Source organism: Vanessa tameamea, chromosome 3 (assembly GCF_037043105.1).
Source record: "Vanessa tameamea isolate UH-Manoa-2023 chromosome 3, ilVanTame1 primary haplotype, whole genome shotgun sequence".
NCBI lineage: Eukaryota > Metazoa > Arthropoda > Insecta > Lepidoptera > Nymphalidae > Vanessa > Vanessa tameamea.
Genome location: NC_087311.1, coordinates 7,930,108 through 7,951,057, shown reverse-complemented (window position 1 = coordinate 7,951,057; position 20,950 = coordinate 7,930,108). Strand labels below are relative to the sequence as shown.

General features: G+C 30.9%; 3 protein-coding genes across 3 annotated transcripts; 2 read left to right on the top strand and 1 right to left on the bottom strand.

The window, feature by feature from the left end:
* The first annotated feature begins 9,711 nt into the window (after nt 1–9,711).
* On the top strand, nt 9,712–11,387 carry LOC113397334 (2-oxo-4-hydroxy-4-carboxy-5-ureidoimidazoline decarboxylase-like). The gene is made up of 3 exons (XM_026635632.2): nt 9,712–9,946; nt 10,540–10,693; nt 11,191–11,387. Exons 1-3 carry the CDS (start codon nt 9,760–9,762, stop codon nt 11,369–11,371), a joined length of 522 nt encoding a protein of 173 aa, XP_026491417.1. The 5' UTR covers nt 9,712–9,759; the 3' UTR covers nt 11,372–11,387.
* An 8-nt stretch (nt 11,388–11,395) lies between these two features.
* On the bottom strand, nt 11,396–15,059 carry LOC113397335 (proteasome maturation protein). The gene is made up of 4 exons (XM_026635634.2): nt 14,932–15,059; nt 14,596–14,754; nt 13,840–13,941; nt 11,396–11,625 (listed from the first exon to the last, which is right to left on the bottom strand). Exons 1-4 carry the CDS (start codon nt 14,932–14,934, stop codon nt 11,464–11,466), a joined length of 426 nt encoding a protein of 141 aa, XP_026491419.1. The 5' UTR covers nt 14,935–15,059; the 3' UTR covers nt 11,396–11,463.
* Nucleotides 15,060–15,768: 709 nt separating this feature from the next.
* On the top strand, nt 15,769–20,662 carry LOC113397254 (uncharacterized). The gene is made up of 9 exons (XM_026635533.2): nt 15,769–15,955; nt 16,531–16,635; nt 16,722–16,977; nt 17,786–17,913; nt 17,993–18,187; nt 18,890–19,230; nt 19,445–19,526; nt 20,179–20,346; nt 20,456–20,662. The coding sequence occupies exons 1-9, from the start codon at nt 15,779–15,781 to the stop codon at nt 20,621–20,623; spliced, it is 1,620 nt and encodes a 539-aa protein (XP_026491318.2). The 5' UTR covers nt 15,769–15,778; the 3' UTR covers nt 20,624–20,662.
* Nucleotides 20,663–20,950: the final 288 nt, after the last annotated feature.

Below are 20,950 nucleotides of genomic sequence, written 5' to 3'. Positions count from 1 at the left end.
GGCTAAAAGTGGGGGACGAAGGGCGGAGAGTGGGGTACGTACGTAGCGGGCCAATAAAGGCGCGCAGTAAATCTACGTAATTTAGAGCGGTCGTAAATTAAAGTTCCGCTATAAACGTGGCCCGGCTGCGTACCTGCCGCGCCCGCGCCGCGCCGCCGCCGCTGCGTCACGCCATCGTATAAATCAACCGACTACCGCGTCCTAAGAACTTACTGCATAACCTGCCTTTTATATATAATATTATATTTATTATACTACTGAATATGTCTCTGATATGTGTCCTATTAATTATAAGAGCGTATATTCACAGCGAAATTATACTACTTTTATTTCTTTTGCAAATTCCTTGTTATATTTGCTATTTGAAATATTACTAATGTATGTAGGATGCCAATAATATACTTACAAATACTTTTGTAGATTTTCTTTATATGGTAAGTAAATATCAGTTTCGTTGATAGAAGATTATTATATAATTTGGCTTATTAGAAAATATTTTTTCACATATTATACATTCTCAGAATTGTTTCTATGCGACGCGACCTAATGGCGACTTGTAGCTATGATGCACGAAAATGTCACGGTCGTATTTTTAAAAATAATGGACTGTTGTTGTTGTTTGTTGTTGACTGCTGAATGTTGTAAGGAATATATTGTAATGTGTAAAATATTAGTTATAGGTAAGTAAGTAACCATATTTATTTCATTATCCTTTCTGGCGAGATAAACTGTATCAATGTAAAGTGGGTAGAATGTAAGTTAAGGTTCAAAAGTAACGACACATTTACAAGTATTATAAGTAGACATTTAAGAATACTCAAACATCTTAACATTTAAAGTCATATACTATTCGAATGATATAAAATCGTCCTCAAAACAATCTCGATGTGTATTCTTAAGTACATTTGAAATGTAAAAAATATCTAGAATATTTCGAACAATAAAACTGAGTTGAGGGACATTTGGAATCAGTTATCTCTTTATATAGATGTAGGGTTATAAAATCCTTCTAACACGTGATGGTGAGTGATTTACTACGCGTTCGGGACATAATATATCTTAGGTTTACTTTAGACAATCCGAGGGAACGATACACAATACTTTGAATAATTTATTTACACACGTAAACTAGGAACCCTTTATCTCTTTGTTGGGTTTTAGGTTAGATAAAATAGATAATGTGTTTCTTTATGGGCGAAATCGTAAAACGGAACGACCGCGTTACGGCACCATGGGGTTGGATTTGTGTGTACCTTAGGGGTAATCTTCGGGATGAGGAAATGAAAATCGTTGCTAATTTAGTTACTTATTAGCTACTAATTTGGGATGTGACTTTTTTTCTATTTCATATCTACTATGATTCTACTGTATTAGGGTATAATAATTATGTACCCGTATAAGCAGGATATACGTCTACATACCTATTTCATGCTCAAAAATATACAGGATAAAGGCAACAGAATGTTTTTTCAGTTTCAGTTATATGTACTTAGGTTACAAGTTGTTATTATAAGTATAATAACACAGTACCTAAGTTTTCATAAACATCAACCTCCATAAAAATGTAGGTATATTGCATTTACCTACCTATATAATTTAAGAAAATATTAATTAAAAAAAATGAAAATATTTTTTAATTTTTAACTGAAAAATAAAATCTTAGGACAGTAGAAATGTACCTACTAAATAACATAATAATTATATAAAAAATATTTTGAATGATAAAATGTGCAGGTAATTAAGACTAATAATTTATCTTTGGTATTTTATTTTAGCACCTCATTAAAAAGAAAACAAGAAAAGAAGGAATGAATTATCAATGTGTAAAATCCCAGAAAGGTCATGCATCAAAGAGCCGTCAAATCGTGCAACGCCTTTCAATATCTCCAAAGGATATATTAGGTAAAAACATTGACGGATAAGAGGCAGGTAGAAGGCGGTGGCCGGTGTTGCAGGGAGCAACATAGCGAGCTTCGAGCCTTTGTTATCTGTGGCCCCGCCCTGGCGGCGACTCTACCGCGCTCGCATTCAACATGGCGGCACGACCGGCGCGCCGACGTATATAGACCTAATGAAAACCACTTTTAATTAATTCACAGCAATCACATGCGTCGCGCACGCCGCTGCTTTTATGTTTATTGTTTCCATATCATTTTAAAGCTTCACATTTGATTTCTCTAGAGTGTCACCGTCGTGATGTTTTGTTTAGTAAATTTTGGTAATAAATAGGACGTACCTACGTTGTTTTGTCATTATTAAGTCATAACGCGCCTTCTCAATTAATGTGATTGTAGTATTGTACTAATACGATGTTATGTGTATGCTCTATTTTTATATTTTTTATTTTACTGCTATTCCTAGAGATTTTAATTAATTATCGTATTTGCGTAAAATACTTATAAAATAAACAATATGGTTGCACTGACTAATTTTGGACTTGATTTTAATAAGAATATCTGTAGGTTGGTACTATCGACTTTCTTTGAGGTTCATTTATCTATAGCAATGAAATAATTAAAAATTACCAGTCATATAAAAATCGAAGGTAGGTTACGTTTTACGGAATATATTAGCTAGATTACTTTAAAATAGTATCTAGATAGGTACCTACTATTAATTATAGACTGCTATAAATGAATGTATATTGCTATTAGTACCTAAATTATGTAATGCAAAACGTGTACAATGTATACAAAAAGTTATTTAACGATAATTCATTTATCGGTGACAACACACCTCGTTAATGAAACGATCATGATTCTTTTTAAAAGCCGTTAAGTATTTTTTGTTTGGTTATTTTTGGGTGTTTTCTTTTAAGGAGATCACTTATACTTTTATGAAATGTTCAAGTTCTAAAGTCAAACGGATATTTAAAAAGACCATTTTCGGGTTCGTATAAGAAGGACCAGTTTTACAACTTTCTATTATTTATTTTGGGTTATTTCTCCGAATGACAAATGTCAACAATTTTATCTGTCAAACATAAGTGGTATTTGTCTGTAATGAATCTTTGGGAATTGTTAATTGAAGTGCTTTAAATTAAATACTAACTCAAAAAATTCAACGAATAGATTTGAAATAATGTTAATATTAGGAGGTGAATAAAAATAAATTACAAAATGAGTTACAAGTTTCACATGTCATTGAGTTGACTATTATGATAAATCTTGAAATGATAAAAAAAAAACGTAACTGAGAAATTAGATAATTTAACATTAATTATGAATGTCATTTTATTAAACCTTTTTTGATACGACATTTGCAAAAAATGTTAAATTATATGTTGATACAAAATCAATAGATACCTTTTACAACAACAAACAACGAGCAAAATTACGCTTTCAACGAGATTTAAGCAAATACTAAGCCATGCGATGTCTGTCCCCTGTACGGTGCTGATGTGTATAGCCTAGTTCTAGTTTGGCTTGTCTTTTTCTACGCATAAAGTTACGTTAAATAATCTTGTAATGTTTTTAAAACAACTGATCGAAAGATCAAAATGTAAAAGTAAACCTTTGCTTACATTAAACGCCTGTATTATATATTTAAGTCTTCTTTTCATGAAATATGTATAGTGTATGTTGTATGAAATATGATAGTAAGTGGTGGTCACGCCCATAGAATAGGCACCGTAACAAATTTTAACCTTTCCTTACATCTGCAATGCGTACTTACGTATGCGTACTTTGGGAATTAAATTGTATTGTTGATTGACTTATCTTTCAAATCGGAACACAACAATACAAAGAATTGCTGATGGTGGTAGAATATTTGACGGAACTTACCTACATACTTACTTACCCCAGAAGGGCTTGCACAAAACCCCACCATGAAGAAAATTTACTTTAACGTAGTATCAATATTGCATGACAGATAGTTTTAATCATAAAATGAACAATTATCTATGAGCACTAATAAAATATTTATTCTCGCGGCCTTTTCTATGGACATTGGAGAGATCGACAGGACTTAGTTATTAGGTACAGTTAAACCGACAGCTTTTGGAAATGTAAGTAATTATTATTCTCACCTTGTCCCTTGATAATTTTATATCTATGCGACTTATAAGTATTAGGTACATTGCAGTTTCTGTTCAACACTATACCATAATATTCAACTATCACATGAATCGAAATTGACTAACAAAACCTACGTCTTTAGTAGGTAGGTAGAATTATTATTGCTACTAGTAAGTACCTAGTACTAGGCAATTACTAAAATAATTATAACTGCACTTTAAGTACTGCAATGCTTACGCGAACTATGTAGTTTCTATTCGTTGACCTTCCTGTTACTATGCCGACATTAGTTGGCAAATCATACATAAGATATGAGATTATGCAAAATATAAAGGTAGTATAAGCCACTGATTGACTGGTGAAGGATAGTTTGAATAGTGTGTGTAGTGTGCGAGTATAGTAGTATTTAGTAAGTTGCTATATTGCGGTAAGGGTAAGTGCCCTAAACTAAAGGTTCCACTGATAGCTTGAGGCTTATTTCACCACCAAGATTTGCTGCAATGCGTGTCGGTGGCTACACGTGTACCATGTGAATGTGCTGAAAGAATCGTTCCTTACGATATTTTTTTATATTTTCATCGTCGATAACGAAATGGGTTATATCCTAAAATTAAATAAGTACAAAAAATTTTAGTGGTGTTTGTATTCCAAATTCATTAAAAAAAGGAAACAGGTGGTTTCGACGTAATCGCTAGCCCATCTCGGATTAGGTTATAATTGCAGACACAAAGCCTATAATATAATAGGTATTATTAGATATACATTTTAGGTTTGGTGACGCATTGATTGTCTAAGGATTGGATCATACTTCTAAGTCCTAACATTGACATGGTGGTTCATTTGCTCGTCTATCTTTCTTAAATAAATAAAAAGAAAAAAGGTGACACATGAATGTCAACTTGTTTGGTTATCGGTATAATCTGTGGCGCGAGGCGTGACGTTTTTGAATAAAAAGCACTGTAAGCACAAATAAATTAAGAATGTTACAAAATGGTCTAAGATTTAGTAGTAAGATCGGCCTTTGCCTTTGGGTATAAATCTATTCTGCATCTATTTATTTACGGTGTATTTTATGTTTATACCTGGATTTAGTGCCAATTCTGTTGTAAATTATTTTTTTAAATGTTAAATAAGGAAGTTTCTGCTATAATCTATGTTGTTTACGAAGCTTAGATAAGTATGGTTATCTAGGGTTCGAGCTAATAGATAATTATTTAAGACGTTTTTTCATAATGTAAGGAGACTCTCAAGTTTTCTTCATACCAATGTAACTGAATATTTGACATAATCACAGATAATGTAGATAAATGAACATTTAAAAAAAAATTCTTAATTTAAGACACCAATGTAACATAGTGACATAGTAACATAGTGAAAAATATACAAATTTAACTCTAAATAACATTGGTTTTGAATACAACAAGAGTATTAAATTTCTAACTTTCAAATTGGTTTTGCATTCATATTGCGGTCGCGGTTATCCCCCGCGGCCATTTGTCGCGAGTCCCAGAGGTGCCGTTAGCGACATCTCACGTTAACTTGATTTATCCCCGTGCATATCCCGCGACACAACTGACACATAAATGTCGCGTTTGTTTCTCTTTACTGGGTGATTTAGGAATAGAGAATAATATTTATGTATATAAGTGTTCTTTATGTGGTAAGCATTACTCTCAACACAAATATACCTTCCAACAGTAGGCTATTACATCTAAGGAGGTCAATTTAAATAAAATTGACCGATTTAGATGGCCCACTAATCTTTACTTTATCTTTACCTACTACTAAAATTGTAAGATATAGGTCCTGTATTTGGGGTCCACCTTGTAAAATCTTAAAAATGTAAACTGAATAAAAAAAATCCGTAAATCACCCCTTTTTTCCGAGATTACTTAGGAAAAACGGAATATTTAATATTTTGAGTAAGCTGTATGTATGGTTATGTCCATCCACGTTTAGTTATATCATTCAGGGTTCGCGTGATATCAAAGCTATGGAAGGCTTGGTATTTATTATTTATAGCTTTGTTTCTGGGTGGCTATAAGAAAAAATGTAATCTAAACCTATCCGATAAAAACAAAACTTACATAATTTACGGAAAACCTGAGAACATTAAAAAAATACAAACTAAAAATAATATACACATAAGGCATGTACAATGTGTTTGTGAATATAACACTAAAAAAATTGCATTACACAAATGAAATGAAAGAACTTAGATATTATTAATAGGGTTGAATACTTCCTTTTTATTATTTTTTTTTTATCATTATCTCCACAAACATTTAAGTGCCTTTAGTTGCATCTTTATTTTATAATTTTGCTCTGTATTTAAAACAACCATTTTATTAATCATTGATTTGAATACAAACTTGCAAACAAACAAACTTGTATAAAATTTATTCAGAATCAATCAACATGTTTTGGCAGTAAAATAAACCTGAATAGAAATAGTTAAATAGACTAGTGTTATAAATAAATAAGGAAATTTTAATGAAGAACTGTTGTTTGTTAAATAGCGTAGAATATGTAGGTATAACTAAGATTTTATTTTATATCTACCATTCTACCATTGAATTACACAACTTACATTTAATCCCTTAAACAAACAGTTTATTTAGGCGACACCACAAAATTTATATTATGTAGGTACATATGTAGTGAAATTGAAGTTTTATTTTTGGGCTAGCGTTTAAAATTACTTGATTCGCATTTAAGCGTTTCTGAATATTTAACGCATAAGGAGGGAAATTGGGTTAACATTCCGTATACAGGTCGTCTGGAAGTCCGTCATTTTTTTTAAGTTAGAAGCAGGAAACTTTATTTTGGGGCTACTGATTAAAAATGAGTAGATACGTATTTGAGCGTTTCTTGATGTTTTACGCCTAAAGAGAAAAATAGGAGTTGAGATTTCTTATACAAGTTAGTTTGGAAGTCCGTCATTATGAAGTTGAAATTTTATTTTTGGGCTACCTATTAAAAATGAGTTAATTCGCATTTAAGCGTTTTTGGATATTTTACGCCTAAGGAGAGAAATTGGGTAGACATTTCTTATGTAAGATAGTCTGGATTAAAAGGAGTAGATACGTATTTCAGCGTTTCTGAATATTCTACCCTTAGGGCTGAAATACACACCAATGTGGTATACAAAGAGGTCTTACATTAACGTAATATTATAAGTTAATTTGTACATATTAATATTCTACGCAAGCAAAGCCGCGGGTAACAGCTAGTAAAAATGTATTTGGTTTTATCAAGATATTCTCATAAGCATTGAAATAGGATTGTGTTTGGGTGCAAAAATCTTGGGAATGTAACAATCTCCTGGATATTTCTTTATTATGAGTAAGAAACGTAATTATACAACTTGAAAAAAAAAACTTCTACTTAGGTCAGATCATTTTCTTTTTCGAAACGTTGATCATTTCTACTTTGACTTTCAATAGTGTATTGCATTTAAAAAACAAGCTAGTTATTGCATATGGTGATGAGCAATAATTTATATCACATTTTGAAGTTTGAAATCACTGAAAAACATCAGAAAATACATCTAAAACAAACGTGTCACTATCCTTCTCTTACTTATTAATTTTAACAATGCGTTTAATATTGTGGATCATGATTTGCCATAGTAGCTATACAATATCTCAGATTCTACAATTAAGTTCTATTCTACTATTGAGGTCATCGGCAGGCTATTCGTGCTGATGAAGACCATTCTTGAACATTGATGTAGTGTAGTCGGCGGCGTTCCACAAGGTGGAATTTTTTGTCATTTATTTCTTCCTCTTTTCAGTTACGTAAAAACATCATTATATTGTTAGTACCAGGGATGACTTGTAACTTTTTAACTTTTTATATAAACTAAACTTAGACACCAGTAGCCATTAGGTCTTTATCTATATCCAGATCGTATATTTGTTTGGTACAAACTATGGGAATTCCATAAAAGTAGTTAAATAGCCACCAATTATTGTAGGTGGTACAATAGGTTCAATAGATTTTCTATTCGAGTCTTGACCTCCAGTTATATAATTCCACTGAAATAACTATTGATTCGTCAGCGTAGGGACTGAAAAAGTGTTTTTTTTTTTCAATCTAATATGGGTATTATTTCCGTAGGTATCTTCTTCTATCGCATACCTACAGTGTTAATTCTCTTCTTTGTTTGCTTTGCATAACAAAGTAGTTCACTTATCTAAGAACTTTCTACTTATAACTTAGTACTCGTCTTCATTGGTTCAGAGTTTCATATGACTTAATGGCTATATCATATGTTCGTCTTCGGAAAAGATACTAAAGTCTATAAGAAAAACTTCTTTACGTCACACCATTAAATGACAAGTTATGCAATTATTTTTGGTCTATTTATTTTCTCCTCATATCATGTAATTTTAAGTTTACAAGGTATGTATTGATATATGAGTATTTGTACCTATGTACGAACTAGGTACGAACACGAGTAAAATGATCTTTTCTACATTTCCTAAGGCTGACTGGTAGATGATGGTTTTAGCAATGAACAATATACATTGTCTTTTTATAATAAAGTAAGCAAAACCTTTTTAAAAGTACACACTTGGTAAGTATTAATTATTAACAATCTGCTAATATTAAACCTAATGGGATTTTAGTAGATAAATTCGACACTGAATTATCCAAGCTCTGTGAATGATACTTACTTAATATACATATTATTATATAATTAAGTATTGTCTATAACAAGTATAGATAATCTACATATGTATATTATAAAACGGCTAGCCTTGTTCACTAAACTTGTAAGAAATTGCACAGTTTCAAGATAGGTATGAATTCCCTATGTATATCTATTCTTGTGTATTTTCGTTCATATCGTATATTAATAATCATTCAATCAAAATAAATCGTCAGTTAGATCGTTTTTTTAGAAATTATAATAATAAAACCTGTATCAAATATGTGTCAAGTATGTATTTAAAATATATAAATATATATAGGTAAGTAATAGATTATTGTAACTACTTAGTACCTAATTAGAATTTACTATATACATTGAAATATCTACGTAGGTATTTAACATCAACACGCTTAGAATAATGTACGTATAAGTACCTATATCATTGCAATCGTAATTCGAAAGTAGTTGTTAGTTACTTAGTAAAGAGTAACTTATTATTTACCACACATATGAAACATATTACTTTTTGTTACTTGAAAAACAATTAGAATAAAATTTAAAGTATTATAATTAATTATATTTCAATCACCAACATTATCATCACATTTTGTGCGTGAATGTTACCTAAGTACATATCGTAAAATTGTTTGGTTTTGCAAATTTATTGTTTATAATAAATATTATTGTTTAACGACAATGATAATGTCTATGAAATGTACTACGGAAGTCGATTTTTCGATAGAACATCGAATATAGGTAGTATATGTTTTTATTATTATTTTAATTAATAATGGGTACCTAATCAAAATAAAATAGGTATGTTTGGATGGAAGTCCAGCATTTAAAGCTAGAAAAGAAAAGTTGTAGACACTAATTTGTCAATGTTAGAAATTTAAAAAAATACCATAACTACAAGTTAAATATTTAAGTATTATTGTCATTACTATAACAGCAGTTAGGATAAATATGTCATTGTTATTTGAACTAATGACCTTGTGCGATAGCATTTTCATTCGATAAGAGACATTGGCCTCAGTTTCGTCTGTACTTCTGTAACATTAACGCATAGCATATCATAACATGGAAGGTTTAATTAGCATTTCCGAAGTGAATTCTATGAATGATGAGAGATTTGAGTGGGTGTTTAGGAATGTGATAGAACTATGCAGCGAGGCGGCGGCGCACGTAAAGCACATGCGTCCGTTTAAAGACGTTACTGACCTATGTGCTGCGTTCTATAAATATTTGAACGAAGTGAGTTATGAAGGTAAGTAAATATTTGTATCTATAGTACAATTGTTTGAGGATCAGTGTTTACAGCACTGCTTTTGATTTAAGATGTCGCCCATGTTGTGATGTTTAAAACATCAATTTTTTACGGTCATTAGTATTGTTTATGACCTGAGATTCATTGTTTGTTTTATTTTTGATATTAAGTTTTAAAATTTAGTAGAAACAAGTTAAATTAGTCCTGATATCCTAAGTACTTTGAGCTCAGCATATCGTTGTAATAAATATGAGCTGTAAGTGTCAAACTACCTAGTAATAAAAGTCACTACTAATAAGTACTCGTACCTCTTAGTATTATATAGATATACCTACTTATATAAGTACGAGTTTACTTGATCACCTGAGTGTGACTATTCTAGTCTTATAAAAACTGAACTTAATATTTTGGGTAGTATTCAAAATTAAATATATTGTAATTTCTGCTATTTAATGAATAAAAATGGTTAAGTAAGTTTTTTTTTACCCTATAGCTAGAAGGTACGGTAGCAAACATTTACAAAACAATTAAAAAGAAGGTAGTCTTTAATAGTAAAATTTGGTTTGAAGGATTATAAAAGATTTTATTTTCAGAAAAGTTAAAAGTACTAATGTCTCATCCTGATTTGGCGGGACGCTTAGCAGCGCAAGGAGAGCTGACACAAGAATCTGCGTCTGAGCAACAGAGTGCTGGACTGAGCGATCTTAGTAATGCCCAGAAAGCAATCATCGATTCAAGTAACAAAAGGTATTTATTTTAATGATATGTTAGTAAGTAGATATCAGATATATTTGTTATTGTACCTACGTAGTTATTTCAAGAATATATATATTTTTTTGATACTACCTATTTATTTAATACCTACCTATTTATTTATATAATATGATTTATTTAATAGCTAGCCAGTACATTTTTCTACTTCTCGTTCTCTTTTACCAATACGTCTGTTGTGAGAAGAAAATGTTTTCGATATCCAAATTCTTCTAAGAATACTAGCGACATCTATATGTACAGGAGCGATTTACAATACATAATGTTTTACTGTCACGGTTTACTGTAGTCACCGCTAGATGTCAGCAATAAAAAATATTTTGTTAGTTGCTTTAGTATATAATTTTGTATAATTAAACTTTTATTGCTACTTTCTGCCTCGTGTCATAATACATAAACTTTTAACGATTACTTAGTATTATTAGATAAATGGTGTCTGTTTGTTTATTTTAAATGTTTGTTCTTAATTACAGATATAAAGAAAAATTTGGTTTCCCTTTTATAATATGTGCAAGGGAAAACAAAGTGCAATCAATAATTGATGGTTTAAATTTACGATATGGAAATACCAGAGATGAGGAAATAAATATTGGTATAAATGAAGTAAAGAAAATATGTAAACTGCGAATACTTGATATTGTAAAGAATGAATAGGAAACATAAAAATTAAACAACATATTTGTGTTTTACTAATATTTATTTAAAAACTTAAGTGAATAAGATGTTATTAGATAGCATCGTAGCATTTAAAGTATGCCTAAAGATCTTTCAATCACAGCGTGAGGTTGTCCGCTGACTTCACAAAATTCTGAGGTGTTGAGAATGTCTTCAAAACCTATGTCTAAATATCTGCCCGTGAATACATCATGCTGAAGGTTTGAACTGGGTAGGAAGGGAAGATGGCCAACCTGAAATAGATATAAGTAATAGTACCTGTTAACACATTTTCTCTATTTAATTGGAAATTAATTTGGAGATTATAAATTTTTTGTGAAATCTATGTGTCCCTAACAAATTCAGCTACATACAAGTTTCAGCTTGGCAGCATATGCTGTTAGAAAAATCAGACAAATAACCTACTTCTCAATTAGTAATTACTTCCTTACTATTTTCTTCTAAAGTCTATTTATAAATAATGTATAGTTCCATTACACTGCATAGGTTCTTTTAGAGTTAGTCTTGATTTCTATTTTTTAAAACAGAACTGTCCATTTTCTTTAATGCACAGTAGGAATATTTACAGTTACTCCACAATAACTTTACAACATCTAAGTGTCAACATCATCAACAATATAGATCATTATAATAGAATTCGTGGCATAATAGTAAACTTATAACAACCAAATTTCAGACTCCTCAAAGAAGAATACATCCATTTGAACAATAAGATTCTACAGATATTTTTAAATTTGCCTATTAATAAATACAAATATAGTATAATTGTATGCAGTTGACAATATATGTATTGTATTTCTTGCTGGTAATAAATAGTAGTTTTATACTCAATGGAACATATAACATGCCAATTCAAAAGTGCTTAGGAGCACCTACTTGAGTAAAGAATATTTTAAATTGTAAAAATACAACTTTCATCTTCTATGGTTACACTGAAAAAAATTCAACATTATTCCTTAGTAGGTAATAATGTGAGAGCAAATAGCTCAGTTATAAAAACCATTTAGACTTATGGTATCGGGCTGCGGTTCACAGCCAGTGAAGAAATAAAAATGAAATTTTGTTTAGAGAAATTCTCAAGAAATACAACAAGTAATAAGTGTATACTTTTATAATTAGTAGTGAATGTTGTTTGAAATTGAAAATAATAAGTTTGAGATCAAACAATAATAGCAAAATTAAATTTAAAAAGCATAAAAAACATCCTGTCTTCAAAGCAATATATTAAGAACTATAAGTAGGATAGTCTGGTTCACTCATAATTCAGAGATTCACGAGAACCTTGACATGAAAACTGTGATAGAAGTAAAACATGATTATATCTTAACTTTAAGATCTCGTTCATTGTCATTTTAATGTGATGGTATCAATAGGTACTTGTTATTATAAGAGTTTAACCATTTTTTATATCTTCATACTCTTGAAGTACATGTTTACATATGCAGTTAAAACCGTTTATGGCGACATCGTTTAGAACAACATATCGGTTATATTGGCCAAAATCAAAAGTCCCGGCTGAATGCTACATAACTGTCTTACCAAAAATATTGCTTTTTAAGACCTTTCTTACTACGAAATACCGCATTAAAAGACCACATTTGGATAATGTTTTCGGAGAATGATATCTGTAGAACAATCAGCTGAGCCATATTGTAAACAATTACTACTGAAGCAGACGAGTTCATTGATGTAGATAGGTCTATTGTGATTTGTGCACCGGATATGGAAGATGATATTGTACCAGAAGTTCGGGAAGTTCAAGAAGAAAATGACGAACAGGACGACTCTGAAGAACAATTTACCGTGCTAACTTTGAATGATGGTCTCATTGCTGTTAGTGTATTACATAAGATTCTTTTTAATGAACAATTTTACATGCAGGGAATGGTTGTTCTTTCTTAATATGTATATGTTTTCATTGAAATAAATGTAATATAATTTAATTTTATACATTCATATATTTTTGCCTATTAATACCTATGACCTACACATTCAATAATAACACTTCGTAAAAAAAAATAAGCACCACAGATTGTTACGACTATCCGTTCTTATGACTAAATATGAGTAGTCCCTTCAATGTTGTTATAACAGATTTTGACTGTATTATCAAAAGTAGGAAATGACATTGTTTACTTTAAACTTTCTCTACTGATATGAGTTGAGTTCAACCACAACAGGTCTGTTATGCAGTTCTGCCTAAACTTTGGGTACTATATTCTCAAAAGATTACATAAAATAGATTCATGTGTACATTTCTAATATCATTATATTTTAGGAATAAAGTAACCCTGAATTTGGCTAAATGCTTAGTAGATCACAAATTTACTAAGTATGCATATATTGTATTTTAAATAATAAAAATTGGACATAAAGCCTGCAAATATTAAATGTTATGCATAGCTTAGCCAGTTATTATAGTGGGACTTTTCTATACAAATACTAACCTTGCTAGCAAACTTTCTCTCCATTGAAAGTTTCATAGGAGCATGAAGACCTTGGATGTTGCGAAGCATTGCCATATTCATCTTTTCTTCATTTAAATGATACTGAAGTATGAAAGTAAAAAATATATTTATCATCAGTGCATAAACAAAATTTATTGAAGTAAACACATTTTATTGAACTTTGACCTGGTACAATATTTTTTGAATATTCAGGCAGAACTCTTCTCTTTATAATTATAATGGTAACCCTAATTGTCATGTGTAATTTTAGATTCTTGCGAATTTATGTAAGGGTACCCATATTTTTTGGGGTAACTTGACTAGTTCCCATATAGTTCAATAACTCATAATTTTACTTATCAGTTACATGACAAAACAATTTGCTATAAAATTTTGGTTTACGAATCATGTCTGATGATGATTGAGATGTTCATAAATTCTTTCTTTAAAGTTAACATACAACTTTTTTTTAACAAACAGCTTAAGCCTCAGTTTAATATATTTACTATAAGGCATAAGTTGACAAAACTCAATAAGATATTCCACAATATTACTTGGTAGATAGTAGTTGAAGATCACTGATTATCCTTCGCCAGTAAAGATACAGTACAAATAAATTACATGACATCTGCATAAAACTAAAATTGTCACATTAAGTTCATACAACAATCAATTTTTTAATTATTTTTGCTGTATTTTAACTGAAATAATAGTAATGCTATTTGCAACATATATATATAGTTCACAGATACTTACATTTTTTTCTGACACCAGCAATGGATGTGACATGCCTAACTTATTTTTTGTAGATCCGAGTCCAGCAACCATAGGGCTTGGTACCCCAAATGGGCCTTCTTGGATGTTGATATTACCAGCATTTTCTGGTTTAACTTTAAGAGAAGGGAGTCCAAAACTCTGAAATTTGAGAATATTTCATTAATACAATGCCATTGTAGTTCAGGATGATATTAACAATAGAGACTAAATCGAAAGCGTTATATTAATATATTCATCAAGATACCGGTTATTTTTATATTTATAATAACTAAAACATTTTAAGCACAAAGGATGAATTATATTTGTTATTCTTACCATTTTTAATTATTACGTTTTTTAGGAATTATTCGATGAAAATAATTAGTTTATTTGTCGATGTATTTAAAAATTGAGTTTAGTAGTTTCTTGAATAATGCAAGGCAATACTGTCAAATTTTAAGTGTCAATATTTGTCAAATCATGTTTTGTTTTACAGATAACACAACCTAAAAGTCATAAATGGGACACAAAGTAAGCAACATAAGGTCATTTTATTATATTATAATAAGAAATATAATAAAAATTTCATTGGGAATATAACTAGTAAAGCATTTTTAAATAAATAGTATGATTTGAAAATATTTGCAAAATGTTAAGAATCAATGGCAGTACATAAAATGAAATAAAAAGTAACAATGTCATCACGCGCCAATTTTAAATATAATATAAAAAACTTTATTCTTTTAAGTCTTTTTATACAAAATTAACACTAACTATTTAAAAATAGGATTCATTGTTATTTTATGTGTTTTATGTACTATCTGCACTGTCTTTTGAATTAGAATAAAAAAGTAAAAAGAAAAGAAGTCACTGAAATTTAGTATTGACCACTATTTAAACAGAAACTATTTTATTTAGTATTTTTTTTCTATATTAAAGTTATATTGTTTTTATATGATTTAGATTTTCGCATAATCTTGTCTTAGAAAGGCATATTTGATAACGTGTTGTGTAACGGATATTAATAAATAATCATGGCTACGCGAGGCGGTGCGAAGAAAGAATTGGTAAAATTATAATATCGAATGTATATTTGATCCGAAAAATAATATAAAGTTAAAAAGTTTTATTATTAAATGTTTGTATTTAATTATTTTTTTTGTATCAGGATCCTGAAGAGCAAATGAAAAGAAAATTTCGTGCAAAATGTTTGTTCCGAGCACTAGGTCGTTTAGTAATGGCTAATGCGTATTGGTTGATTGAAGGGGTAGATCATTATGAAGGTTTAGATGATGTGAGACGGAGAGTTGAACAGGCAGTTCGAGGAAAGACTAAGAAAAAGCAATTACTGAGTATAAACGTTAGTAAAATACTCGTTGATTATAAGAATAACCCTTTGTAACAACAAAACATACGATTAATTTTTAGATTTTCATTTACTGAACGACAATTTAAAACAAACTTTAAAAGTATTTATTAGGTAATATATTTAATTAATAATTTATTTAATATATTTACGCGCGATTATAGTATAGACAACAGTCTATAAATGACCCACTGATTCGAGCTTATTACTCCACGCTGCTCCAACCCATGTTGGTGGATACAATTTCATTTAAATTAGACACAGGAATGTAACGATGTTTTCGTTCACTGAGCATTAAACACATTAAAATTCAGCGATGTTTGCCTGGTTTGAACCCACAATCATCGGTAAGTATGCATGTTCAAACCACTGGGCCATCTCGATTTAATCCGTGTTGGACAGCGAGGGTCACGGTCGGCTATTTTTTTAGAAAATAAATAAAGCTATTATTAAATAATTTTATAATAGAATAGTTTAAAGGTACGAAACGATTGAAATGTATTCGTTATATTTAAAATGCACTTTTTTCGATTAGGATGCATACATATATTTAGATTTCGTCGTTTTAGGATAAAGCACTATTGAATAAACCGGCAGAAGAAAGAACAGACCAAGAGAAAAAATACATATTTCGTATTATTGGCGGACTTAAATGTTTTAAGCGATATCCCAATGTAAGTTTAATAATAATATCAATATCGTAATAATATCAAAATCGTAATAAAAAACAATCAAACGCATTTCCTTACAATTTTATCAGCATGTCAAAAAGAAACTAGCCGCCGTAACATATTTCAAGTACTATGGTCCAGGACGTACTATAGTTCGCCAGCATCACGAGGCTCATGCTCTATATTTTATTATAAATGGTGACGTGACTGTGAGTCAGCTCGTTTATGATGAACTGCTAAAGCAATATGTGTCAGTGGATGTGGGGGTGATGCACCCCGGTGATATGTTCGGTGAAGTTTCATTGCTACACAACATTCCGAGAACCGCCACATGCATAACAAATGGTTAGACGTTAACAGACTTATAAATGGTTAGATGTATTAAGAACGCATTAACAACATTCACTCGTTGACTTGAATACTCAGTGATTAGATATGATCCTTTTCTTTTATCCTTTCGTTGAATAGCAGAAACATACTTATTATGATATATTTTGTATTTATATTAAAATTGTTATTGTTGTTTCACTATTACAAAGGGTTAGTTAGAATTAATCTATTACAAATTATATAATGCATCCAGAGCCGTCTCACGCTATACTGGGGCCCTTGGGCACCCATGAATTTGGGGCCCTTTTGCTAGATATATTTTGGTTTAATTTGGTAATTTGTTGGTTCTTCGGGGCCCTCTCAGGATGGGGCCCTGGGCACGTGCCCCATGTGTCCTATGGTAAAGACGGTAATAATGCATCATTACTGTAAGATTAAATTTTAATAATATTTGAATAAAAAACTAAATAAAATACTTAGTGGACTATTACAACTATTTTTGTACCGGCGTTTAACTCGGTAGATTAACTTTTTTTCATGAATCATATACAAAATACTTGATTGATTTTAATAAAATCACACAAACCTATCCGGAGTTATACGTAACAAGGTCGCTGTTTTATCTTCATCGTAAAATGAAAACTACAATTAAATTTAAGCATTTGCAATAAACAAAGGTACAATTTGTAATCAGTGATTTTGTGTCGATCAAACGCCATCGTATCATAGTAACGGGAGCTCGTAAAATGTTAAGAGCTTTGTTTGTCCTTAGTCCACGGTGTATTAAGTTTTGTATTTATTATAAATCTGTTCCGACAATTAGATCATTGTGAGGTGTTGGTTCTCATGAAGGAAGACTTTAAGAATGTTCTGCAAGCGTCCATACAGAAGCAATGGGACGAAGTCAGGCGTGCTATGTCAGCTTTTACGTATTTTGATGCATTGGACGAGGTTTTTATTTTTTTTTTAAATATTAAACCTTATTTATTAAATAAAAAAAATATCATTACATTTAAATTAATTGTATTAGGTAGCACGTCGTGAAGGTTGTATTGTTGCAAAGATGAAATCATATGAACCGAATGAAACACTCCTCGGGGACGGTGTGGGCGTTGCAAATTTTGTATATTTCATATTGTCAGGACGATGTCAAATGATTGAGTCTTTACAAGTGATCGTAACGACGAGACTTGGCAAACATTATTATGCCTTATATGATCCTTTTGTAAGTATTATATTCAATTTAGTTATTAATCATATACATCAATAGTAGCTTCACTTAATATAGTTTTTTAAAAAAAAGCCTGTAAAAGCCTACTTGAATAAAGTATAGTTTAAATTTGATAAGAGCAAGTGTTCATATTACTCATGAATAGTTTTCGGCTGAGATGTAGGGGGGGGGAGGTCGAGGGTCTGTAATGATCAAGTGTCATGTGCGAGATTTCGTGATTGGTTGAATAATTAAGATTTTAAATCGGTACAAATAAACAAACTCGTTTTCGCATTTAAATTCGGAAGGATTAATTGTAACAACTTTATATATTATATATATCGTTTTATTAGGAATCAGATAAGATTTTTAGAATCTTAGTATTTTCCAAACAGACAATGAACCACATACAGAAAACACGAACAGTTATTAATAATAATTACATCCAAGATACACCTTAACTTTTACGAACATGTTATGACCGTTAAATGGTAAGGAACAAATACTTTCATTAATCGTATAATACAAAAATAATACAGCTTATAGTATAAGACTTGAGAATTTATTGCTGTCATGTAATTATGTACATAAATTCAATTTTTCTTATTATCGATATTTCCGGTGCTTCGTAAAAATATACAGGTTCATGTATCGTGACAGTTTGTAGTGTAAGGTAAAATAAGTAGTTCTATAGTTCTATTCCAAGTGAAATTGTAGGTACCAAAACCGGAAAGCGAGCAAGACTTTGACACGAAATATTTTGGCGCATATAAGAATTTAAATAAAGGAGAAGCAGAATCGGACACCATGGCCGATGGTAAAGAACGTAGTCAAAGTGCTGAGGCCAAAAGAGATTCCGGGAAAAGCATAACGTTAGCGAGTACCTTAAAAAGAGAAAATTCGTCGAGTGCTATGAAATTACCAACCATTAAAGCCAAAAGTGAAAGAGAGCCCGAACGATACAGTAGAGGGAGCGTTGATTTCGAAATTCCAGAACCTTCCACATCTCAAGAACTGTTGCGTCCGTCCTTCCACAAGGAACAGCGGGAATCAGTAAGGTAATAATCACATTTTTTAATACTGACGTAGAGGAACATTGTATATTAATAGTGTATATTGTGAGACAATTAAACTTAAAATAACGTATAGGCAAAGTAGATGTGCAAGAGCCAAGAGATGACCTTATCGATAAGAAAGCGATCTTTTCCAGACAAACTTTAAGCCCAGGTAGGTTGTACGTATCATAAAAATAACTATAGAATTTATTTATAGACTAAGTATCGTGCCTGAAGTGATTGGACTGCAAGCTGGCAAGCCGGTGCCGTTGCAAAACCTCAAAACATACTTCATGCAGGTGCGTTGAGAAACTAATTAATAATGTAATAGATACCAATTCAACATTACATATATATAAACCGAGCAACCCGCTCCGGCTTCGCACGAGTAAATAATAAAAACATACTAAGAAATTTCGGTCAAATTCATGGTTTACGCGGAACACCTCACCAAAATTTGACACAATCAGATGAATAGTTTAGAAATGCAGAGAAAACTAAAATACAAACATTCATTTTTTTTTATACAAAGAATGACATGTTACATTATTAGTCACAGCCTCACTTGCTTTTAAAACTAAAACGGAGGAAGGTTGAATGTTGTAATAAACTCAAACTCAAATTACCTTATTCAATATAGAGGCATTACACTTACTTAATGATAGTCTAAGTAAACACTACCACCGGTTTGGAAAAGGAAACATCCTGACCTGAGAAGAACCGGCGAAAGAAACTCAGCGGGTCTTTTTTTTTGTCAGTCTAATAAATATAGCACGTTACAACATTGAATCTTTATCCCTTTTAGTTCCTATCTGCTGTCACGTAATATTGAGTCACGTAACATTGAGGCAAAACTAGAGATACAGTAGTATTTTTACGCGATCATGTATTTTAATGTAGATTCAAGTACTGGTTGAAAGACAATTTAAAACACGTTTCTATTGAATACAGGTTTGCCAACTAAATCCAGGTTCTAGTTTTGGCTTTGGTGAGAACATGCGCGATCGACGCATAGTGGCCCTAACTCCCGTCAGTTGTATGCTACTACCGAAGATATGGCTTCTTCAACGGAATACTGCCAATATCTGGTCGAGAATACAACACTATTTAGAGAAAAAGGTAACTCCGTCAATTATAATCATACTACTAGTAAGTTATGATTTTAATGTATAAATTAAATCTAAGCGAGGAATGAACATCTTACCTGTTCATCTTATCATTTAAACAGATACCGACAAAAAAACAACTCTTCAAAGAATTTGTATCTGCTAGGAGATGGCAAGAATTTCGAGATCAGCTCGTAGAAGATGTAATTTCTCGCTCCAACGCTGTGAACTGGACCTCGGTGCATGACGTTCCGTACTCCATACGTATGGAAGAAATGCTTGATATTTAAATTTATATTGTTAATTGGTTAATAAAGGAATTTGTTTTTGATATTTTCGTTTTTTTTTTAAATATTTGTTGCTTTTTAGAGAAGCTATTTTAATTTGTTTAATAAATAGTTTTTTGTAGTTTCTATTCTGACACAACAACAATCGTCTTGCTTGTTTTGACATTTTTCGATACTATATTGGCAATTATCTTGAGAAAATAGTATTATAATTTGTTGGTGCGGGCTCAGATATTATATTTTTTAATTATTTGTAACAAAAATTCACAGTTTTAAAGTCAAACTTAAGCCAATTTCGGATTTACATTATTTATGTTTAACAGTTAAGTC

What these genes read in the sequence shown, in the direction of transcription:
- LOC113397334 (XM_026635632.2), top strand. Translation starts at nt 9,760, where the DNA reads ATGGAAGGTTTAATTAGCATTTCCGAAGTGAATTCTATGAATGATGAG. An exon ending in GAACGAAGTGAGTTATGAAG is followed by an intron (nt 9,947 to 10,539) that starts GTAAGTAAATAT and finishes TTTTATTTTCAG; the next exon opens with AAAAGTTAAAAGTACTAATG. An exon ending in ATCGATTCAAGTAACAAAAG is followed by an intron (nt 10,694 to 11,190) that starts GTATTTATTTTA and finishes TCTTAATTACAG; the next exon opens with ATATAAAGAAAAATTTGGTT.
- LOC113397254 (XM_026635533.2), top strand. Translation starts at nt 15,779, where the DNA reads ATGAAAAGAAAATTTCGTGCAAAATGTTTGTTCCGAGCACTAGGTCGT. An exon ending in ATTTTGATGCATTGGACGAG is followed by an intron (nt 17,914 to 17,992) that starts GTTTTTATTTTT and finishes TAATTGTATTAG; the next exon opens with GTAGCACGTCGTGAAGGTTG. An exon ending in TCAAAACATACTTCATGCAG is followed by an intron (nt 19,527 to 20,178) that starts GTGCGTTGAGAA and finishes TATTGAATACAG; the next exon opens with GTTTGCCAACTAAATCCAGG.
- LOC113397335 (XM_026635634.2), bottom strand. An exon ending in TGCTGGTGTCAGAAAAAAAT is followed by an intron (nt 13,942 to 14,595) that starts GTAAGTATCTGT and finishes TTCATACTTCAG; the next exon opens with TATCATTTAAATGAAGAAAA. An exon ending in AGAGAAAGTTTGCTAGCAAG is followed by an intron (nt 11,626 to 13,839) that starts GTTAGTATTTGT and finishes TATCTATTTCAG; the next exon opens with GTTGGCCATCTTCCCTTCCT.